General features: G+C 44.3%; 1 protein-coding gene across 3 annotated transcripts in view; it reads right to left on the reverse strand.

Moving 5' to 3' along the window:
- iqce (IQ motif containing E) overlaps positions 1–18,083 on the reverse strand; it is a 93,005-nt gene that overhangs the window by 65,911 nt on the left and 9,011 nt on the right. For all 3 annotated transcript variants that reach the window (XM_078558536.1, XM_078558537.1, XM_078558538.1), the window contains exons 4-7: positions 13,807–13,953; positions 7,271–7,402; positions 6,685–6,755; positions 5,236–5,349 (exon numbers count right to left, since the gene is read on the reverse strand). In XM_078558536.1, the coding sequence (XP_078414662.1) occupies positions 5,236–5,349; positions 6,685–6,755; positions 7,271–7,402; positions 13,807–13,953 (464 nt within the window). The remainder of the gene's footprint in view (positions 1–5,235; positions 5,350–6,684; positions 6,756–7,270; positions 7,403–13,806; positions 13,954–18,083) is intronic.

Genomic DNA, 18,083 nt, shown 5'->3' on the forward strand with positions numbered 1-18,083 from the left:
CTGTACCGGAGTTCTGCAAGCTCTCTCGATCTAAATAATATGTTGCTTTTCTATTCTTCCTGCCAAAGTGGACAAATTCACCTTTTCCCACATTATACTCCATCTGCCAATTTTTTGCCCACTCAATTAACCTATCTATGTCCCTCTGCAGACTCCTTATGTCCTTTTCACAACTTACTTTCCTACCTACCTTTGTGTCATCAGCAAATTTAGCAACTATACATTTGATCCCTCATCCAAATCATTGATATAGATTGTAATTAGTTGAGGCCTCAGTACTGATCTTTGTGGCACTCCACTCGTTACATCTTGTCAACCTGTAAAAGATCCATTTATACCGACTCTTTGTTTCCTGTTAGCTAACCAATCTTTTATACATGCTAGTATGTTATCCCATACGCCATGCGCTCTTATTTTGTGGAGGATTCTTTGATGTGGCACCTTGTCAAATGCCTTCTGGAAATCTAAGTAATCACATCCACAGGTTCCCTTTTATCCATGTTGCTTGTTCCTTCCTCAAAGAACTGCACTAAATTAGACAAACATGATTTCCCTTTCACAAAACCATGTTGACTCTGCCTGATTGCATTGAGATTTTCTAAGTGCCCTGCTATAACCTCCTTAGTAATAGATTCCAGGAATTTCTCTATGACAGATATTAAGCTAACTGGCCTATAGTTTCCTGCTTTCTGTCTCCCTCCTTTCTTGAATAAAGGAATCACAATTGCTATGTTCCAATCTGATGGGACCATTCCAGAATCTAGGGAATTTTGGAAAATTAAAACCAATGCATCTACTATCTCAGCAGCCACTTCTTTTAAGGCTCTAGGATGAAATCCATCAGTACCTGGGGACTTTCCAGCTTTTAGTTTTAATAATTTACTTAGTATCCTTTCCATGGTGATTGTAATTATTTTAGTTCCTCCCTCCCTTTCATCTCCTGAGTCACAATTATTTCTGGGATGTTATTTGTATCCTCTACACTGATGACAGACTGATATCATCTTTGCGGAATTACAGGCTTTTTCTTTCAATTTAACACTATCTCTAACTTCCTTCATTAGCCATGGCTGGTGCGTCCTTCCCTTAGGGTCTTTCTTTCTCACTGGAATGTATCTGTGTATTCTGAAATATCTCCTTAAATGTCTGCCACTGCATCTCTACTGACCTATCCCTTAACTTAATTTCCTAATTCACTTCAACCAGCTTTGTCTTCATGCCCTCATAATTGCTCTTCTTTAAGTTTAAACAGTAGTCTTGGATCCACTCCCCTCTCCCTCAAACTGAATGTGAAATTCAATCATATTATGATCACTGCTATTTCGGGGCATCTTCACTATGAGGTCATTAATTTGTCCTGTCTCAATGCACATTACCAGATCTAGCATAGGCTGTTCTCTGGTTGGCTCTAGAATGTACTGCTCTAAGAAACTCTCCTGAAAACACTATGAACTCATCATCCAGGCTTTCATTGCCAATCTGATTTGTTCAATCTATATGTTGATTAAAATCAATGATGATTATTGCTGTACCTTTCTCACATGCCCTTATTATTTCTTCCTGTATACCCCATCCTGCAATGTGGTTACTGTTAGGGGGCCTATAAACCACTCCCACAAGTGATTTCTTACCTGTACTATTTCTCATCTCTACCCAAACTGATTCTACATCTTGATCTCCAGAACTAAGGTCATCTCTCTATTGTACCAATGTCATCCTTAATTAACAGAGCTACCCGTCCACCTTTTCCTAGCTTCTTGTCCTTCCTAAATGTCATGTATTCTTGAATATTCAGGTCCCAGTCTTTGTCATCCTGTAGCCATGTCTCTGTAATGGCTATCAGATCATACATGTTTATTTCTATTTGCGCTGTTAATTCATCTGCTTTGCTATGAATGCTACATGCATTCAGATACAGAGCCTCTGGATCTGTCTTTCTACTTTTTTTGTAACCTCTAGCCTTATCTGCTGGTGCACTCTTAGGTTTGTACACTCTGCCCCTTCTTGCCACGCTCTGATCATCATTTCCCTTATCCCTACCTTTCTCTCTTCCCAAACTTGATCCCTTGCCTCCCCTATTTAGTTTAAAGCCCTCTCTCCTGCCCTAGGTTTACGACTTGCCAGAACATTAGTCCCAACACTGTTCAGGTGAAGACTGTCCCAATGGTACAGCTCCCAATTTCTCCAGTACTGGAGCCAGTGCCCCATGAATCCAAACCCATTTCTCCCACACCAATCTTTTGAGCCAAGCATTTAACTTGCTAATCTGATTTACCTCATGCCAATTTACTTGTGGCTCAGGTAGTAATCCAGAGATTATTGCCTTTCAGGTTCTGCTTTTTAATTTAGCCCGTAGCTGCTCATACTCCCTCAACACAACCTCTTTCCAAATTCTATCCATGTCATTAGTACCTACAGGGACTATCACTGCTGGATACTCCCCCTCCCACTGCAAGTTACTCTCCAGTCCATAGCAGATGCCCCAAATCCTGGCACCAGGCAAGCAACACAGCCATCTGGACTCCCACTCTCAACTGCAGAGAACTATGTCTCTCCCCCTGACCATACTATTGTTCTGTCTTTTGGACTTGAATCATCTGCGGGCAGCAGGGGAGTTTGGAGATGAATACAGCATACTGAGAGAAATTATTCACCGAGTGCTTGCATTGGATGCTCTAAAAGATGTGCAATACCTCAGACGCTGCACATGCTCACATCACATGTAATAATTTCACTTTTGAACTTGGATGCATTTTATCCCTCTCTCTGTTCTATCCCCTAATATCCCCCACTGCCACTACATTCCTATTAACCCCTTCACTTGAATGGCTTCTTGTACCATGGTCAGTTTGCACATCCATCCTGCAGGAACTGTTTTTATCCATACAGGTTGCAAGAACTTCAAACCTGTTGGACAACTGCAAAGACTGAGGCTCCTCCACTTCTATCTTCTGGGCCCCATACTTGCGTCACTCGCAGTCACAACCTCCTGTCCCGAACCACTGAACAAATCAGAAGACCCTATCCTAAAGGTGTGACTGCCTCCTGATACAAAGTGTCCAGGTAACTTTCCCCCTCACTGATGCATTGCAGCATCCGCAGCTCAGCGTCCAGCTCTATGACTCTGAGCTGAAGCTCCTCATGTTTCAGACACTTACTGCAGACATTTTGCCCTGGCTCACACTGCCATCCAGGTGCTCCCTCATTCTGCAGTCGCAATACATCACCTGCCCTGCCATCTTTATTATGTGTTAATTAGTTTATTTTTCTTAATTAAATTTATAATTAACAAACATTGCTATTCCCAATAACCTTTACTACTGCTAGCAAACCTCACAACTAATAAATTAAAGAATTACCACTAATAAGTTACATAAGTTTTAAAGAAAAACGATCAAAATATTCACCACCAATCACTTATCTGTTTTCCTGTGATGTCATACTTTCTCTCAGAATGTGGCTGCCCTGTTCTGGAGCCACAGACTGGACTGGATTGGATAGCTTTTCTCGGTGCTGCTGACTGCCTTGGGTTCTCTTTTCAATTATGTTATGATCACTGCTACCTAGGGCATCTTCACAATATGTATTGGCTATACCATACATTTACTGAATGCAGCTGAAAGGCGGGAGGGGAAGGAAGAACAAAAGGGAAGGTCTGGGCTAGTGCAGAGGAAGCGCAAGTTTAAATGACAAAGATGTATTTGAAACAAAAGGCAAAGGGATTGGTAATGGTTGTAGCAAAGAGGGAAAGCATTTGTCCTGGGTGTAAATGCCAGAATAATGAACAGCTCTGTCCGAAAGCAAAAACATAAAAAACAAAATTAGGACCGCACAAGGCAAAAAATAGAATCAAAATGGGGACAGAATTCATGGTCTGAAATTGTCGAATTAAATTTTGAGTCCAGAAGGATGTCAAGTGTCTAATCGGAAGATGAGGTGCTGTTCCTCGAGCTTGTATTGAGCTTCACGAGAACGCTGCAGCAGGCTCAGGACAGAAATGTGAGCGTAACAGCAAGGTGGTGAATTGAAATAGCAAGTAACCAGGAGCTCAGGGTCATGTTTACGGACTGAGCGGAGGTATTCCACAAAGTGGTCATCCAATTTGCGTTTGGACTCCCCAATGTAGAGGAGATTACATTGTGAGCAGTGAATACAGTATACTAAATTGAAACAAGTGCAAGTAAATTGCTGCTTCACCTGGAAGGAGTGTTTGGGGTCTTGGACAGTGAGGAGAGGAGGTAAAAGGGCAGGTGCTATACCTCCTGTGATTGCATGGGAAGGTGCCTTAGGAAGGTTTTGAGGTGCTGGGGTGATTGAGGAGTGGACCAGGGTGTTGTGGTGGGAACGGTCCCTTCAGAATGCTGAGGGGAGGGGAGGGGAAGGTGTGTTTGGTGTGGGCATCATGCTGGAAGTGATGGAAATGGTGGAGGATGATCCTTTGAATGTGGAGGCTGGTGGCGGGAGTCGTACAGTGAATATTAGTAGGCAGCCTATCCCCAAAAATAGAGACAGAGAAGTTAAGATGGACCATGTGAAGTTGAGAGAAGGGTGGACATTGGAAGCAAATTTGATGAAATTTTCCAGTTCCAGGTGAGAGCAGGAAAAGGCACAGATACAGTCATCAAGGTACCGGAAAAAACATTGGGAGAGGGAGCCCGAGTAGGACTGGAACAAGGAATTTTCCACATTTCCAACAAAAAAACAAGCATAACTAGGAGCCACATGGGCACCCATTGCAACACCTTTCATTTGGAAGAAGTGAGACAGGTTAAAGGAGAAATTATTCAATAAGCGTTCAGCCAGGCAGAGGAAGGTGGAAGTGGATGGGGATTGGTTGAGTTTCTGTTCAAGGAGGAAGCGGAGAGCCCTCAGGCCTTTCCCCTTGGGGGTGGAAGTGTAGAGAGATTGGGCATCCACATAGTTCGGGCCAGGAAACTGGAAATTGTCGAAATGACGTAGAGTGTTGAAAAAGTCATTCATGGATGTAGGTGTAAGAGACTGGACAAGCAGATTGTTCAGGGGTCAATGAAACTGTGGAGGGAAGATCTCCTGAGAAGATGAGATCAGTGACGTTATGCAGATAGGGTTAGCTAAAATAGAGCGGGAGAAGGCTTGCATGAAGCAGAAATACCAGCATGGACCAGTTGGGCCAAATGGCCCGTTTCTGTGCTCCACAGTCTATATAATTCTATGTAACCTGATTAGACCACTGGTTGTTGCAGGTGTCTCATTTACCTTGGAAGGGTCCAACAGCTGGTCAATCAGTTTCTCTTTTCTGCTATTTTCCTCTTCTGATCGTCTGAGCTTTGTTTTCAAGGTATCGTTCTCAGTCTTCTGTGCTTGAATCATCTGTGGGCAGCAGGGGAGTTTGGAGACGAATGCAGCACATTGAGGGAAATTAGTCACCGAGTGCTTGCAATGGATGGTCTAAAAGATGCTGCACATGCTTATATCACAAGTAATAATTCCACTTTTGAATTTGGATGCATTTTATCCCTCTCTCTACTCTCTGAAAGGATTTGACAGGCTTAGATATTGTTCCTTAGGTGGTATTGGCTCAGGGAGGAAAGCTGTTGTTCTTTGAATAGCACCCTACTAGCTTTCATAGGTGTCAGTTGTGCCTTAGAGTCAGAAGGTTGTGGCTTCAAGCCCCATTCCAGAGACTTGATCATAAAATCTGCGTATATAAGCTTATCATGCTGTAATTAAACTCTGCTGTCAGAAGTGACAGTATTCCTCAGGTATTCTCCATTTTCCCAGGTGCTTCTTATCCATGTGGGATAATGAGTGCCAGGGGGAAAGCAGGAAGGGTGGGGGCTATTCAACAGAGTCCAATTCATTTGTATTTAAAAAAAATAATTATTCGAAATACACACATCCCTGTCAAGGCTGGCATTTATTGCCTATCCCAAGATGCATTGAGAAGGTGGTAGTGAGCTGCCATCTTGAACTGCTGCAGTCTGTGTGGTGAAGGTGTTTCCACAGTGCTGTTAGGTAGGGAGTAGCTATTCTTTGCAGCAGTTTGATACAACTGAGTGGCAGTTAAGAATCAATCATGTTGGTGTAGGATAGCAGTGACACATAAACCAAGATCTGACTGTCCTCTCATGGCACTGTTACAAAGAAGAGCAGAAAAGTTTTCTCCGATGTCCAGGCCAATATTTATCCCTCAATCAACATCATTGAAACAGATTACTGCTTCTGGGACTTTGTTGTGCATAAACTAATTACCATCAATTTCTACTTTAAAATAGTGACTACATTTCAAAAGTATTTCATTCACTATAAAATGCTTTGGGATGTCTGGAGGTTGTGAAAGGTGCTACATAAATGCAAATGTTTCTTTTAATAGTTTGACTATCCCTGATGCAAACAAAAATGCCATTTTTTGTCCATACAAATGGGTAGGAAGTCCTGCTTGCAGTTCATAAAAAATTGAAGGCACATGGCATTCAGCACTGCTAGAGATATTGTTTGTGTTTGCTGGTGATGGCAGCATTAGCAATCATACAGTTTTCATGCTGCAGGACACTGTGGTTCCTCCTGGTTGCTATTCTTGCTGTAGTCTCAAGTAGCAGTGCTGCAACATAAAAGTGCTCAATGCCCCTCTTCAACCCTGTTACAAGAATCCCATCAACTGTAAACTAGTGAGGAACTTTTGGTCCCCAATAGGACAGCACTTACCTTTTTCAGTTCAATGATCTCATCGTACATGTCCTCTCTCTCCTTGTAGTCAGGAGTGCCAGGGACATAACCTACAGTGCAAGGGAGAGAGGAATGAGAGCAAGGAGAGAGAGAGGGGAAATGAGAGAGAAAATGAGAGAGAAAGGAGAAAGAAAATTGGAGAAGGAAGCAGGAGTGAGAGGGTAAGCGAGAGAGAAAGGAAAATAAAAGAGACAGAGTTAACACAATGGATGGTTACTAGTGAGCTGAATTACAAGGCTCCTCAAACATCCCATGGAACCATGGAAAAGATTTCAGTGTAGGGCAGAAAAGGCCAAAACCATGTAATTATTCAAGAAAGGTCGGACGTAGTGATGTGGATACTGTTGATTCTTTTTGGACGGACGAACCAAGATGAGCTTTATGGCCCGTTATCTTTAAACACCTTGTGCCCTTGTCTGTTGTTACTCAGTTATTTGTGTTGGAGAGTGGAGAGCAACAGGTTGAAAAACCCTTGCAAAACTTCCATCTGAAGTGAACTATTAGAAAGGATGAGTTCTCATTTTGGGTTTATTCTTAAAGGGAGAAGTTCATGCAGGATACTCACCATTACTGGCTGACCGGGAATGCTTTGGTTTTTTCATACCAAGAGCCTCTTTCAGATATTCTGGTGTACTTATGTAGTTTGAGTTCCTACTACACACAGAGTCAGACTCAGACTTCAGTGACTGGGACAGAGCTGTGGGAACAATTATATTTTTAAAATGTGGTAAGAGTGCGGATCATAACATTCCATGCTAAAGCCTTACACCCAAAAATGCTAACACATCAAACACATGTGTACATGTACACATACATGTACATACATGCACACAAAGTGGGCTGGGTGAGGTTTCCCATGTTTTGTCAAATGAAGCCATAGGCTCCACTGCTGATGCTCTTTTGTCAGTTCCTTTAAGTTTCAGCTTTGCAAACACACTTGCCTCAGAACCCAGATGTGGGAATGTTGAGCAAGGACAGGGTCAGAAATAAAAACAGAAAATGCTGAAAAAACTCAGCAGGTCTGCTGAGTTAATGTTTCGTGTCCTTATGACTCTTCTTCAGAGCTAAAGAGAAGTAGCAGTGATGGAGTTTATACTGTTTAAGGGGGATGGAGCACGTAAAGCAGGATAGAAGGTGAGCGATAGGTGGGGAGAGATTGACAAAAATGTCATGGACACAAGACAAAGGCAGTGTTAATGGTAATGATGATACTGCTGATAGTGGCATAAAGGTAAGAGAGCAGAATGTGTTAATAGCAGAACAAGGGTCAGCACTCTGTGAAAGAACAACATAGACCAAGTGACAGGTGGCCCTTTTGTTTGTGGTGGTGGGGGGGTGGGGAGGGACGGTGTTTGGGGAAAAGGGATAGAAAAAGGGATTCTAAAAGGCATAAAACAATGAATAGATTAATAAAAAATAAGTAAATAAAAAATACATTTAAAAAGGGATTAAAAAAGGATGAAGATACAGGACAGTTCACAGTCTGAAGTTGTTGAACTCAATGTTAAGTCCAGAAGGCTGTAAAGTGCCTAATTGGAAGTTGAGGTGCTGTTCCTCTAGTTTGTGTTGGGTTTCACTGAACATTGCAGCAGGCCAAGGACGGACATGTGGACATGAGAGCGGGATGGTGTGTTGAAATGGCAAGCGACAGGAACGTCTGGGTCATGCTTGCGGGCAGACTGAAGGTGTTCCACAAAGTGGTCGCCCAGTCTGCATTTGGTCTCCCCAATGTAGACCGCATTGGGAGCAGCCAATGCAGTAGACCAAATTGAAAGGGTGCAAATGAAGCACTGCTTCACCTGAAAGGAGTGTTTGGGCCCTTGGACAGTGAGGAGAGAGGAGATAAAGGGGCAGGTGTTGCACCTTCTGTAACTGCATGGGAAGATGCTGTGGGAAGGGGATGAGGTGTTGGGGTGATGGAGGAGTGGACCAGGCTGTCATGGAGGGAATGGTCCCCATGGAATGCTGACGGGGGTGGGAGGTGAGGGAAAGATATGCTTGATGGTGGCATTGTGCTGGAGTTGGTGAAAATGGCAGAGGATGATCCTTTGAATGCGGAGGCTGGAGGGGTGAAAAATGAGGACAAGGAGGACTCTATCATGGTTTTGGGAGGGAAGGGAAGGGGTGAGGCCGGAGGCGTGGGAGATGGGTTGGACACAGTTGAGGGCCCTGTCAATCACAGTGCGGGGGGGAACATCGGTTAAGGAAGAAGGAAGTCGTGTCAGAAGTGCCGTTTTGGAAGGTGGCATCATCAGAACAGATGTGACAGAGGTGAAGGAACTGAGAGAACGGGAGTCTTTACAGGAAGCAGGGTGTGAAGAGCTGTAGTCAAGGTAGCTGTGGGAATCGGTGGGGTGTAATGAATATTGGTGGACAGTCTATCAACAGAAATGGAGGCAGAGGGGTCAAGGAAGGGAAGGGAAGTGGCAAGGATGGACTATGTGAAGGTGATAAAGGGGTGGAAATTGGAAGAAAAAGTGATAAATTTTTGCAGGTCCAGACGAGAGCATGAAGCGGCATCAATACAGTCATCCATGTACCGAAAGAAAGAGTTGTGGGAGGGGGCTTGAGTAGGACTGGAACAAGGAATGTTCCACATATCCCATAAAGAGACAGGCATAACTGGGGCCCATGTGGGTCCCCATAGCCACACCTTTTATTTGGAGGTAGTGAGACAAGTTAAAGGAGAAATTGTTCAGTGAATGAACAAGTTCAGCCAGATGGAGGAGAAGGGTGGATGGGGATTGTTCGGGCCTCTGTTCAAGGAAGAAGAGGAGAGCCCTCAGAGGGATTGGACGTCCATGGTGAAGAGGTGGTGGTTAGGGCTGGGGAACCTGAAATGGTTGATATGACATAGGGCATCAGAGGAATCGCGGCCGTAGATGGAGAATGGAGCCAAGATAGGAAGAAATGAGTTCCATGGGGCAGGAACAGGCTGACATGATGGGTCTACCGGCACAATCCTGTTTGTGGATTTTGGGAAGGAGGTAGAAGTGGGCTGTCCGGGGTTGGGAGACTATGAGGTTGGAAGATGTGAAGGGAAGATCTCCACAGCTGATGATGTACACAGGTCCCTGAAGGCAGCAGTTCAAGTAGACAAGGTTGTAAAGAAGGCATATGGAATGCTCTCCTTCATTGGCAGAGGTATAGAATATAAAAGTAAGGATATAATGTTGGAATTGTATAAAACACTGGTGAGGCCACAACTGGAGTATTGTGTGCAGTTCTGGTCACCACATTACAGGAAGGACGTAATATTTCTGGAGAGAGTGCAGAGGAGGTTTACAAGAATGTTGCCAGGGTTAGAAAAGTGTAGCTACAAGGAGAGATTGGATAGGTTGAGGTTATTTTCCTGATTGAGGTGTACAAAATTATGAGGGGAATAGATAGAGCGGACAGGATAAAATTGTTTCCCTTGGTGGAGAATTCTAGAACCAGGGGACATAGATTCAAGATAAGTGGCAGAAGGTGTAGGGGGGACATGAGGAAGAACTTTTTTATGCAGGGGATTGTGGGTGTCTAGAATTCGCTGCCCAAGTTGGTGGTAGAAGTAGAAATTCTAAACTCTTTTAAAAAGTACCTAGATCTGCACCTTAAGTGCTGTAAGCTGCAGGGCTATGGGCCGGGTGCAGGAAGGTGGGATTAGAAAGGGCACCTGGGTGTCCTCGGGCAGGCATGGACAAGATGGGCTGAATGGCCTCCTTTTGTGCTGTAACTTTTCGATGGTTCTTTGTCAGTGACAGTCCTGGAAACAATGGCTTGATGCTCGCTGGTGGGGTCATGGTCCAGGAGGAGATAGGAAGAAGTGTGTGAGAGTTGGTACTCACCCTCTGCATTGTAGAGGTCAGTGCGCCAGACAACAATAGCTCCACCCTTGTCAGCAGGTTTGATAACAAAGTCAGGGTTGGACGTGAGAGAATGGAGGGCAGCAAGCTCAGAAGGAGACAGGCTGGAGTGGGTGAGAGGAGCAGAGAAATTGAGACAGCCGATGTCACTACAACAGTTCTCAATGAAAAAATCAAGAGCAGGTGAGAGGCCAGAGGGAGGGGTCCAGGTGGAGGGAGAATACTGGAGGCGGGTGAAAGGATCCATTGAATGGCGGGAGGACTCCTGCCCAAAGAAATGAACATGGAGACGAAGGTAGCGGAAGTAGAGTTCAACATCGTGCCAACCCCAAAATTCATTAAGGTAAGGGCATAAGAATATGAAAATGAGAGTCCTTTGCTGAATACAGAACGTTCAGCATCAGAGAGGGGGAGGTCAAAGGGTTTGGTGAATAGATGGCAAGGGCTGGGGTTAGTAGAAGGGATGGGGTCAGAGGGACAAGAAATGGTGGAGGGTCCTGAATGAGCATTGGTATCAATAAGTTGTTGGAGCTTGCGTTCCTTAACCACCTGAAAGGAAGAGAAAAAGCTTCTTAAGGCATCGGATGAGACGAAGAATAAAATGAAACTGGGGACAAGGACAGCTTTGAGATAGGGTGAGTCGGTGCTGCTGGAGAGAGAGGTTGAGTATGTTCATATGGCGACGCATGGCACTGAGCATGGATCTCAGGATGCGCCAGGAACAGCAGTCCAAGGAACGCTGTATGTCCCGGAGATACCTGTAATCCTGGGCAGATTCAAAACATGAGGGATGGAATCAGTTCGAATCCATGTGGACTAAGTCGGAGATGGAGGCAGTTGCTAAGGAGGGAAATATGACTGTGAAAGTGAGTTTTGGTAAACACCATGTCAAACACTAGGAGGAAAATGGAAAGCAATAAAGATGAACAGGGTGAAAGAGGCAAACGGGAGTCCTCTTGGAGAGAAGAGCAGTACTTCTTCAAGGTAGACATCCTGGAAGAGAAGTGGCACCACTCTCCTTTGTCCGGCTGAATTTGTTCTCTCAATGAACAATTTCTCCTTTAACTTGTCTCACTGCCTCCAAATAAAAGATGTGGCTATGGGTACCCGCACAGGCCCCAGTTATGCCTGTCTCTTTATTGGGTATGTGGAACTTTACTTGCTCCAGTCCTACTCAGGTCCCCTCCCACCACTTTTTTTTCAGCATAAAAAAGAGCTTCATGCTCTTGTCAGGACCCGGAAAAATGTATCAATTTTGCTTCCAATTTCCACCCCTTTATCACCTTCACATGGTCCATCTCCAACACTTCCTTTATCTTCCTTGACCTCTCTGCTTCCATTTCTGGTGATAGACTGTCCACCAATATTCATTACAAGCCCACTGAATCCCCACAGCTACCTCGGCTACAGCTCCTCACACCCTGCTTCCTGTAAGGACTCCATCCCATTCTCTCAGTTTCTTCGCCTCCATTGTATCTGTTCTGATGATGCCACCTTCCAACATGGCGCTTCTGACATATCGTCCTTCTTCCTTAACCGATGTTCCTCCCCCCGCACTGTGATTGACAGGGCCCTCAACCGTGTCCAATCCATCTTCCACGCCTCTGGCCTCATACCTTCCCCATCTGCCCAAAACCATGATAGGGTTCCCCTTGTCCTCACTTTTCACCCCTCCCGCCTCCGCATTCAAAGGATCATCCTCCAAAGGATCATCCTCCACCATTTTCGCCACTCCAGCATGGTGCCACCATCAAACACATCTTCCTCTCACCCTGCCCCCCAGCAACATTCCATAGGGTCTGTTCCCTCCGTGACACTCTGGTCCACTCCTCCATCACCTCCAACACCTCATCCCCTTCCCACGGCGTCATCCCATGCAATCGAGGAAGATGCAACACCCTTTTACCTCCTCCCTCTTCAAGGTCCAAGGGCCCAAACACTCCTTTCAGGTGAAGCAGCACTTCACTTGCACCTCCTTCAATTCGGTCTATGGCATTCGCTGCTCCCAATGCGGTCTCCTTTACATTGGGGAGACCAAACGCAGACTGGTTGACCGTTTTTCAGAACACCTTCTGCCTGCCACCAAGCATGACCCAGACCTTCCTGTCGCTTGCCATTTCAACACACCATCCTGCTCTCATGCCCACATGTCCATCCTTGGCCCGCTGCAATGTTCCAGTGAAACCTAATTCAATCTGGAGGAACAGCACCTCGTCTTCCGATTAGGCACTTTACAGTCTTCCGGACTCAACATTGAGTTCAACAACTTCAGACCATGAAATCTCTCCTCTATCTTCGCCCCTTTTAAAAAATATATATTTTAGTTTTTTATTCACTCATTTCTACTCATTGCTTTATCGCCTTTTAATCCCATTTTCTATCCTTTTTCCCCACCCACCGCCCCTTCCTCCTCACCCCCTCCTCCAAAATGGCCATATGTCACTTGTTCTATGTTGCTCTTTCACAGAGTGCCGACCCTTGTTCTGCTATTAACACATTTCACTTTCTCACCTTTATGCCACTATCAGCACCTTCTTTGGTCTTCACCACTACCATTAACACTGCCTTTGTCTTGTGTCCATGACATCTTTGTCAATCTCTCCTTCCCTCCTTAGCCCCTACCTATCACTGACCTTCTATCCTGCTTTACCTGCTCCATCCTGCCTTAAACAGTATAAATTCTACCTTTCTGATTCTCTTTAGCTCTGAAGAAGAGTCATACGGACACAAAACGTTAATTGTTTCTCTCTCCACAGATGCTGTCAGACCTGCTGAGTTTTTCCAGTATTTTCTGCTTTTATTTCAGATTTCCAGCATCCACAGTATTTTGCTTTTATCATAAGGACAAGATCAGGTTCAGCTGTGATGCCTCAATGTTCAAACTGACAAGTCAGAAGTGGCTACTTTATGGAGGAACCAGGGGGTACTGTTCCCCAGCATGAATCCAACCTGGGAGAGGGGGATGACAGAGGGGAGGATGAGCGAATGGAAGGGTGGGAGAGGAAAGGTGGAAAGCAGAAGGAGATGATAGGGGGAAGGGAGTGGGATTGGGAAAGGGGGAAAAGAGTATTGGCAGGAGGGGAGGAGGGTATAGGACAGTGAAGGTGAGGGCAGTGTAGGGGAGATCAATATGGGGAAGAAGGAGAGTTGAGACGGCAGAGAGGAGAGCTGAGAAGTGCGGGGGAAGAGAATTAAGAGGGAGGGGGAAGAGAGGGGAGAGGAAAAAACTAGATGAACCCATATTGCAGTCACTTACCAACACCCTGTCTTAGTGATGCCACCCACATCTCTCTAGGCACCTTGGCTGATGGGTTTTCCACATGCATGAGCCCTGTGCCTTTCAATGGCCTCCATACTGCTGCCTTCTTTGGATGCAGGTACGTGTTTGACAGATAAGGGGATTCTGCAGGATGAATGAGGTGAAATTCAGTCAGTAAGCAAGGTTTGGAAGATGCCCCGGACAGCTGTACCTGGAACAATATAGTGTGGCTCTTCTGCCTCCAGATGTCAGCTGCAGCTCAATGGTAGTACCCTTGTCTCTATATCAAAAGATTGTGGGCTCAACTCTCCCTCCAGAGACTTGAGCACATTATCCATACTGACAGTCCAATGCAGTACTGAGGGAGTGCTGCACTATTGAAGGTGTCATCTTTCGGATGATGCATTAAAAGGCTCCATTTGTCCTGACATATGGATGGAAAAGATTCTATGGCACTATTCAAAGAAGAGCAAGGGAATTCTCCAACATTGCCAATACTTATCGCTCAACTAACATCATTAAAAACAGGTTATCTGGTTATTAGCACATTGCGTGATTTACTGTATGTAAATTGGCTGACACATTTAGAGTCATAGAGTCATTGTAGCACAGAGGGAGGCCATTCAGCCCATTGAGTCCATGCAGAGTAATCCAATCAATCCTATTCTCCTCCTGGTCTATGCCCATCTGTTTCCTGCATTAAAACACTGACTATACTCCAAAAGTACTTAATTGGCTGCAAAGCACTTTGGGGCACCTGAAGCCATTAAAAAGCAGTGCACCATTGCCAGGTCTTTACATGACATTGGACATGGAATCCAAACAAATACACAAACAGAAAATCCAGTGAAGGGACACTTGAGCTGTGTGGCACAAGATCCATATCTGAGAACCTTCACATGAATTACTGCCTAGTCTCATCTATGAATCTGTGGGTTTTACAACTAACCCGATTTTACTCTCGACTGAAGTCAATGGACTAGAATTATCGTGCTGGATATAAAACTTGTATTCCATCTGATCCTGTAGGATTTTCTCTCAGCCAGTTAGGTTGAGATTACTCTCATGCATTCTCTCTTCCTGCACCCTGACATTCCACATATAATGTAATGGTTTCAGGAAGGGAGAAAATTAGATGGAAAAATATATCAAAGATAGGATTGCTGAAAAAAGAGACTTTTTTGTTGAAGATTTGCGTCTTGCCCTCATCAGGACATTTCACAAGAATACAAATCCAAGGGAGACAACAAATTTATACTGTATGAGTATATATACTGTATGAAAAGCTTGGACAAAAAGTGTCTGTTTTTCAGCAATACTCAAGTTCTGTACAACCAAACAACTATTTGTATACCTGAGACAAAAGTACAACAAAGACCAAATTCTGGATACCAACAACATAGTTCAATTTACAGATAAGTTAAGAATGGGTAAGCTGTCTACTGAAATTCTCCAACAGTGTATTAAACCCAAGGTTGTGCCAGTTTTCATTTCTAAATGCATCGATAATGCTAAAGTGAGAGACAGTCCCACAATCAAGCGAGCCTTTATATGAGATGAGATTGAACAGATTGCTAATAGGGTTACTAATTTATGCCTTGCCCTTCACTGCGCTTGGTCTGAGGTGCGCAAATTTCTTTAATTTTTCGATTTGATCCGCTTATGCCGCCATATTACTTCAAAAGATGACTGCACCATAAACAGTACCCGTTTGAAACATGTCTGCTCCGTAAACTCACTTAAGCGGAAGGGGTTTGGCAACACAATTAACGATGCCACTAAACACATAACAAATCTCTCTGACCATGTACTCTCAGAAAGCGAGGAGCTTGTTCTTGCACATGGTTTCAATTTTGGTGTACCTTCATGCCAAATCAAGCGGAAAGAGGTATTTGCTGAGTTTGAACTCTTCTACTCCCAACTATCCCTCCATAAACCAGCTTCCACTGAAGATGCAGAATCCTTGAAAGCATGCCTAGCTAATCTAGCACACGCATATTGCGGAATTCCAAATGACCTTCAATGGGGCAAGAACGGAGTTGGGCAGGATAGACTGGAACCAAAGGTTGGTGGGAAAAACAGTAGCTGAACAATGGGCTACCTTCAAAGAGGAGATGGTTTGGGCACAGTCAAGGTATGTTCCCTCAAAAGGGAAGGGTAGGACAAACAAATCCAGAGCTCCCTGGATGACAAAGGAGATAGAAATTAAGCTAAAGAAGAAAAAGTGTGCTTATCAGGTATCAGGTAGCAAATACAATTGAGAACTAAGCTGAATACAGAAGGTTCAGAAGGGATGTGAAAAAGCAAATACAAGAAGCAAAGAGGGATTATGAAAAAAGACTGGCAGCTAACATAAAAGGAAATCCCAAAGTATTCTATAAGCACATCAATTGTAAAATGGTGGTAAAAGGAGGAGTAGGGCCAATTAGGGACCAAAAAGGGGATTTACACATAGAGGCAAGAGGCATGGCTGAGGAGTTAAGTGAATACTTTGCATCTGTCTTTACCTATGAGGCAGATGCTGCCCAGGCCATGGTGACAGAGGAGTAAACTCAGTCACTGAAAGGGTTTAAAATTAACAAGGAGGGGGTATTGGATAAGCTGTTGGCACTTAAAATTGATAAGGCACCAGGACCGGATGAGATGCATCCAAGAATATTCAAGGAAGTGAGAGTGGAAATTGCAGAGGCCACTGGCAATAATCTTTCAATGTTCCCTGGATTCGGGGGAGGTGCTGGAGGACTGGAGAATTGCAAACATTACACCCTTGTACAAAAAAGGTTGTAAAGACCTGCCCTGCAATTACAGACCAGTCAGTTTAACTTCGGTGGTGGGGAAACTTCTAGAAACAATTATTCGGGATAGAATTAATAGTCACATGCAAAAATATGCATTGATTCAGAAGAATCAGCATGGATTTGTTAAAGGAAAATCACGTCTAACTAGCTTGCTGGAGTTTTTTGAAGAGGTAACAGAGACTGTTGATGAGGGCAAGGCCGTTGATGTGGTGTATGTGGACTTCCAAAAGGCGTTCGATACAGTGCCACACAACAGACTTGTGAGGAAAGTCATAGGTCATGGAATAAAAGGGACGGTAGCAACATGGATACAAAATTGGCTGAGGGATAGGAAACAGGCAGAAATAGTTAATGGTTAAATAACACCATCACCTGGAAGTTCCCATCCAAGTTACTCACCTTCCTGACCTCAGAATATATTGCCGTTCATTCACTGTCGCAGGGTCAAAATCCTGGAACTCCCTTCCTAACAGCACTATGAGTGTACCTACACCACATGGACTGCAGTGGTTCAAGAAGGCAGCTCACCACTACCATCACAAGGGCAACTAGGGATGGGCAGTAAATGCTGACCCAGCCAGTGAAGCCCACATCCCGTGAATTAATGAAAAAAAGGGTACTTTTCGGGCTGGAAGAAGGTTTGTAGTGGAGTTCCCCAGGGGTGGGCATTGGGACCCTTGCTTTTCTTGATATATATAAATGATGTAGATTTTGGTGTGCAGAGGGCAATTTCTAAGTTTGCAGACGGCACAAAACTTGGGAGAATTGTAAACTGTGAGGAGGACAATGTAGAACTTCAAAAGGACATTGAGACATTCGTGGAGTGGGCAGATAGGTGGCAGATGAAGTTCAATGCGGAGAAGTGTGAGGTGATACACTTTGGTACAAAGAACATGGAGAGACAGTATAAAATAAAGGATACTATTCTAAAGGGTGGGCAGAAACAGAGACCTGGGTGTATATGTACATAAATCATTAAAGGTGGCAGGACAGGTAGAGAGAGCTTTTTTTTTAAAGCATATAGTATTCTAGGTTTCATTAATAGGGCCATAGAGTACAAGAGCAGGGAGGTTATGATGAACTTATATAAGACATTGATTAGACCTCAGCTGGAGTATTGTGTACAGTTCTGGGCACCACACTATTGGAAGGATGTGAACGCATTGGAGAAAGTGCAGAAGAGGTTTATGAGAATGATTCCAAGGATGAGATATTTCAGTTATGATGAAAGTTTGGAGAAGTTGGGAGCATTTTCCTTGGAGAGGAGAAGGCTAAGAAGAGGCTTAGAAGTTTTCAAAATCATGAGGGGTCTGGACAGAGTAGACAGGGAGAAACTGTTCCCACTCGTAAATGGATTGAGAACCAGAGGGCACTGTTTTAAATTGTTTTGAAAAAGAAACAAATGCGAGGTGAGAAAAAACTTTTCCACACAGCGAGTAGTTAGGGTTTGGAATGCACTGCCTGGAAGTGTGGTGG

Source organism: Cetorhinus maximus, chromosome 15 (assembly GCF_964194155.1).
Source record: "Cetorhinus maximus chromosome 15, sCetMax3.hap1.1, whole genome shotgun sequence".
Classification (NCBI taxonomy): domain Eukaryota; kingdom Metazoa; phylum Chordata; class Chondrichthyes; order Lamniformes; family Cetorhinidae; genus Cetorhinus; species Cetorhinus maximus.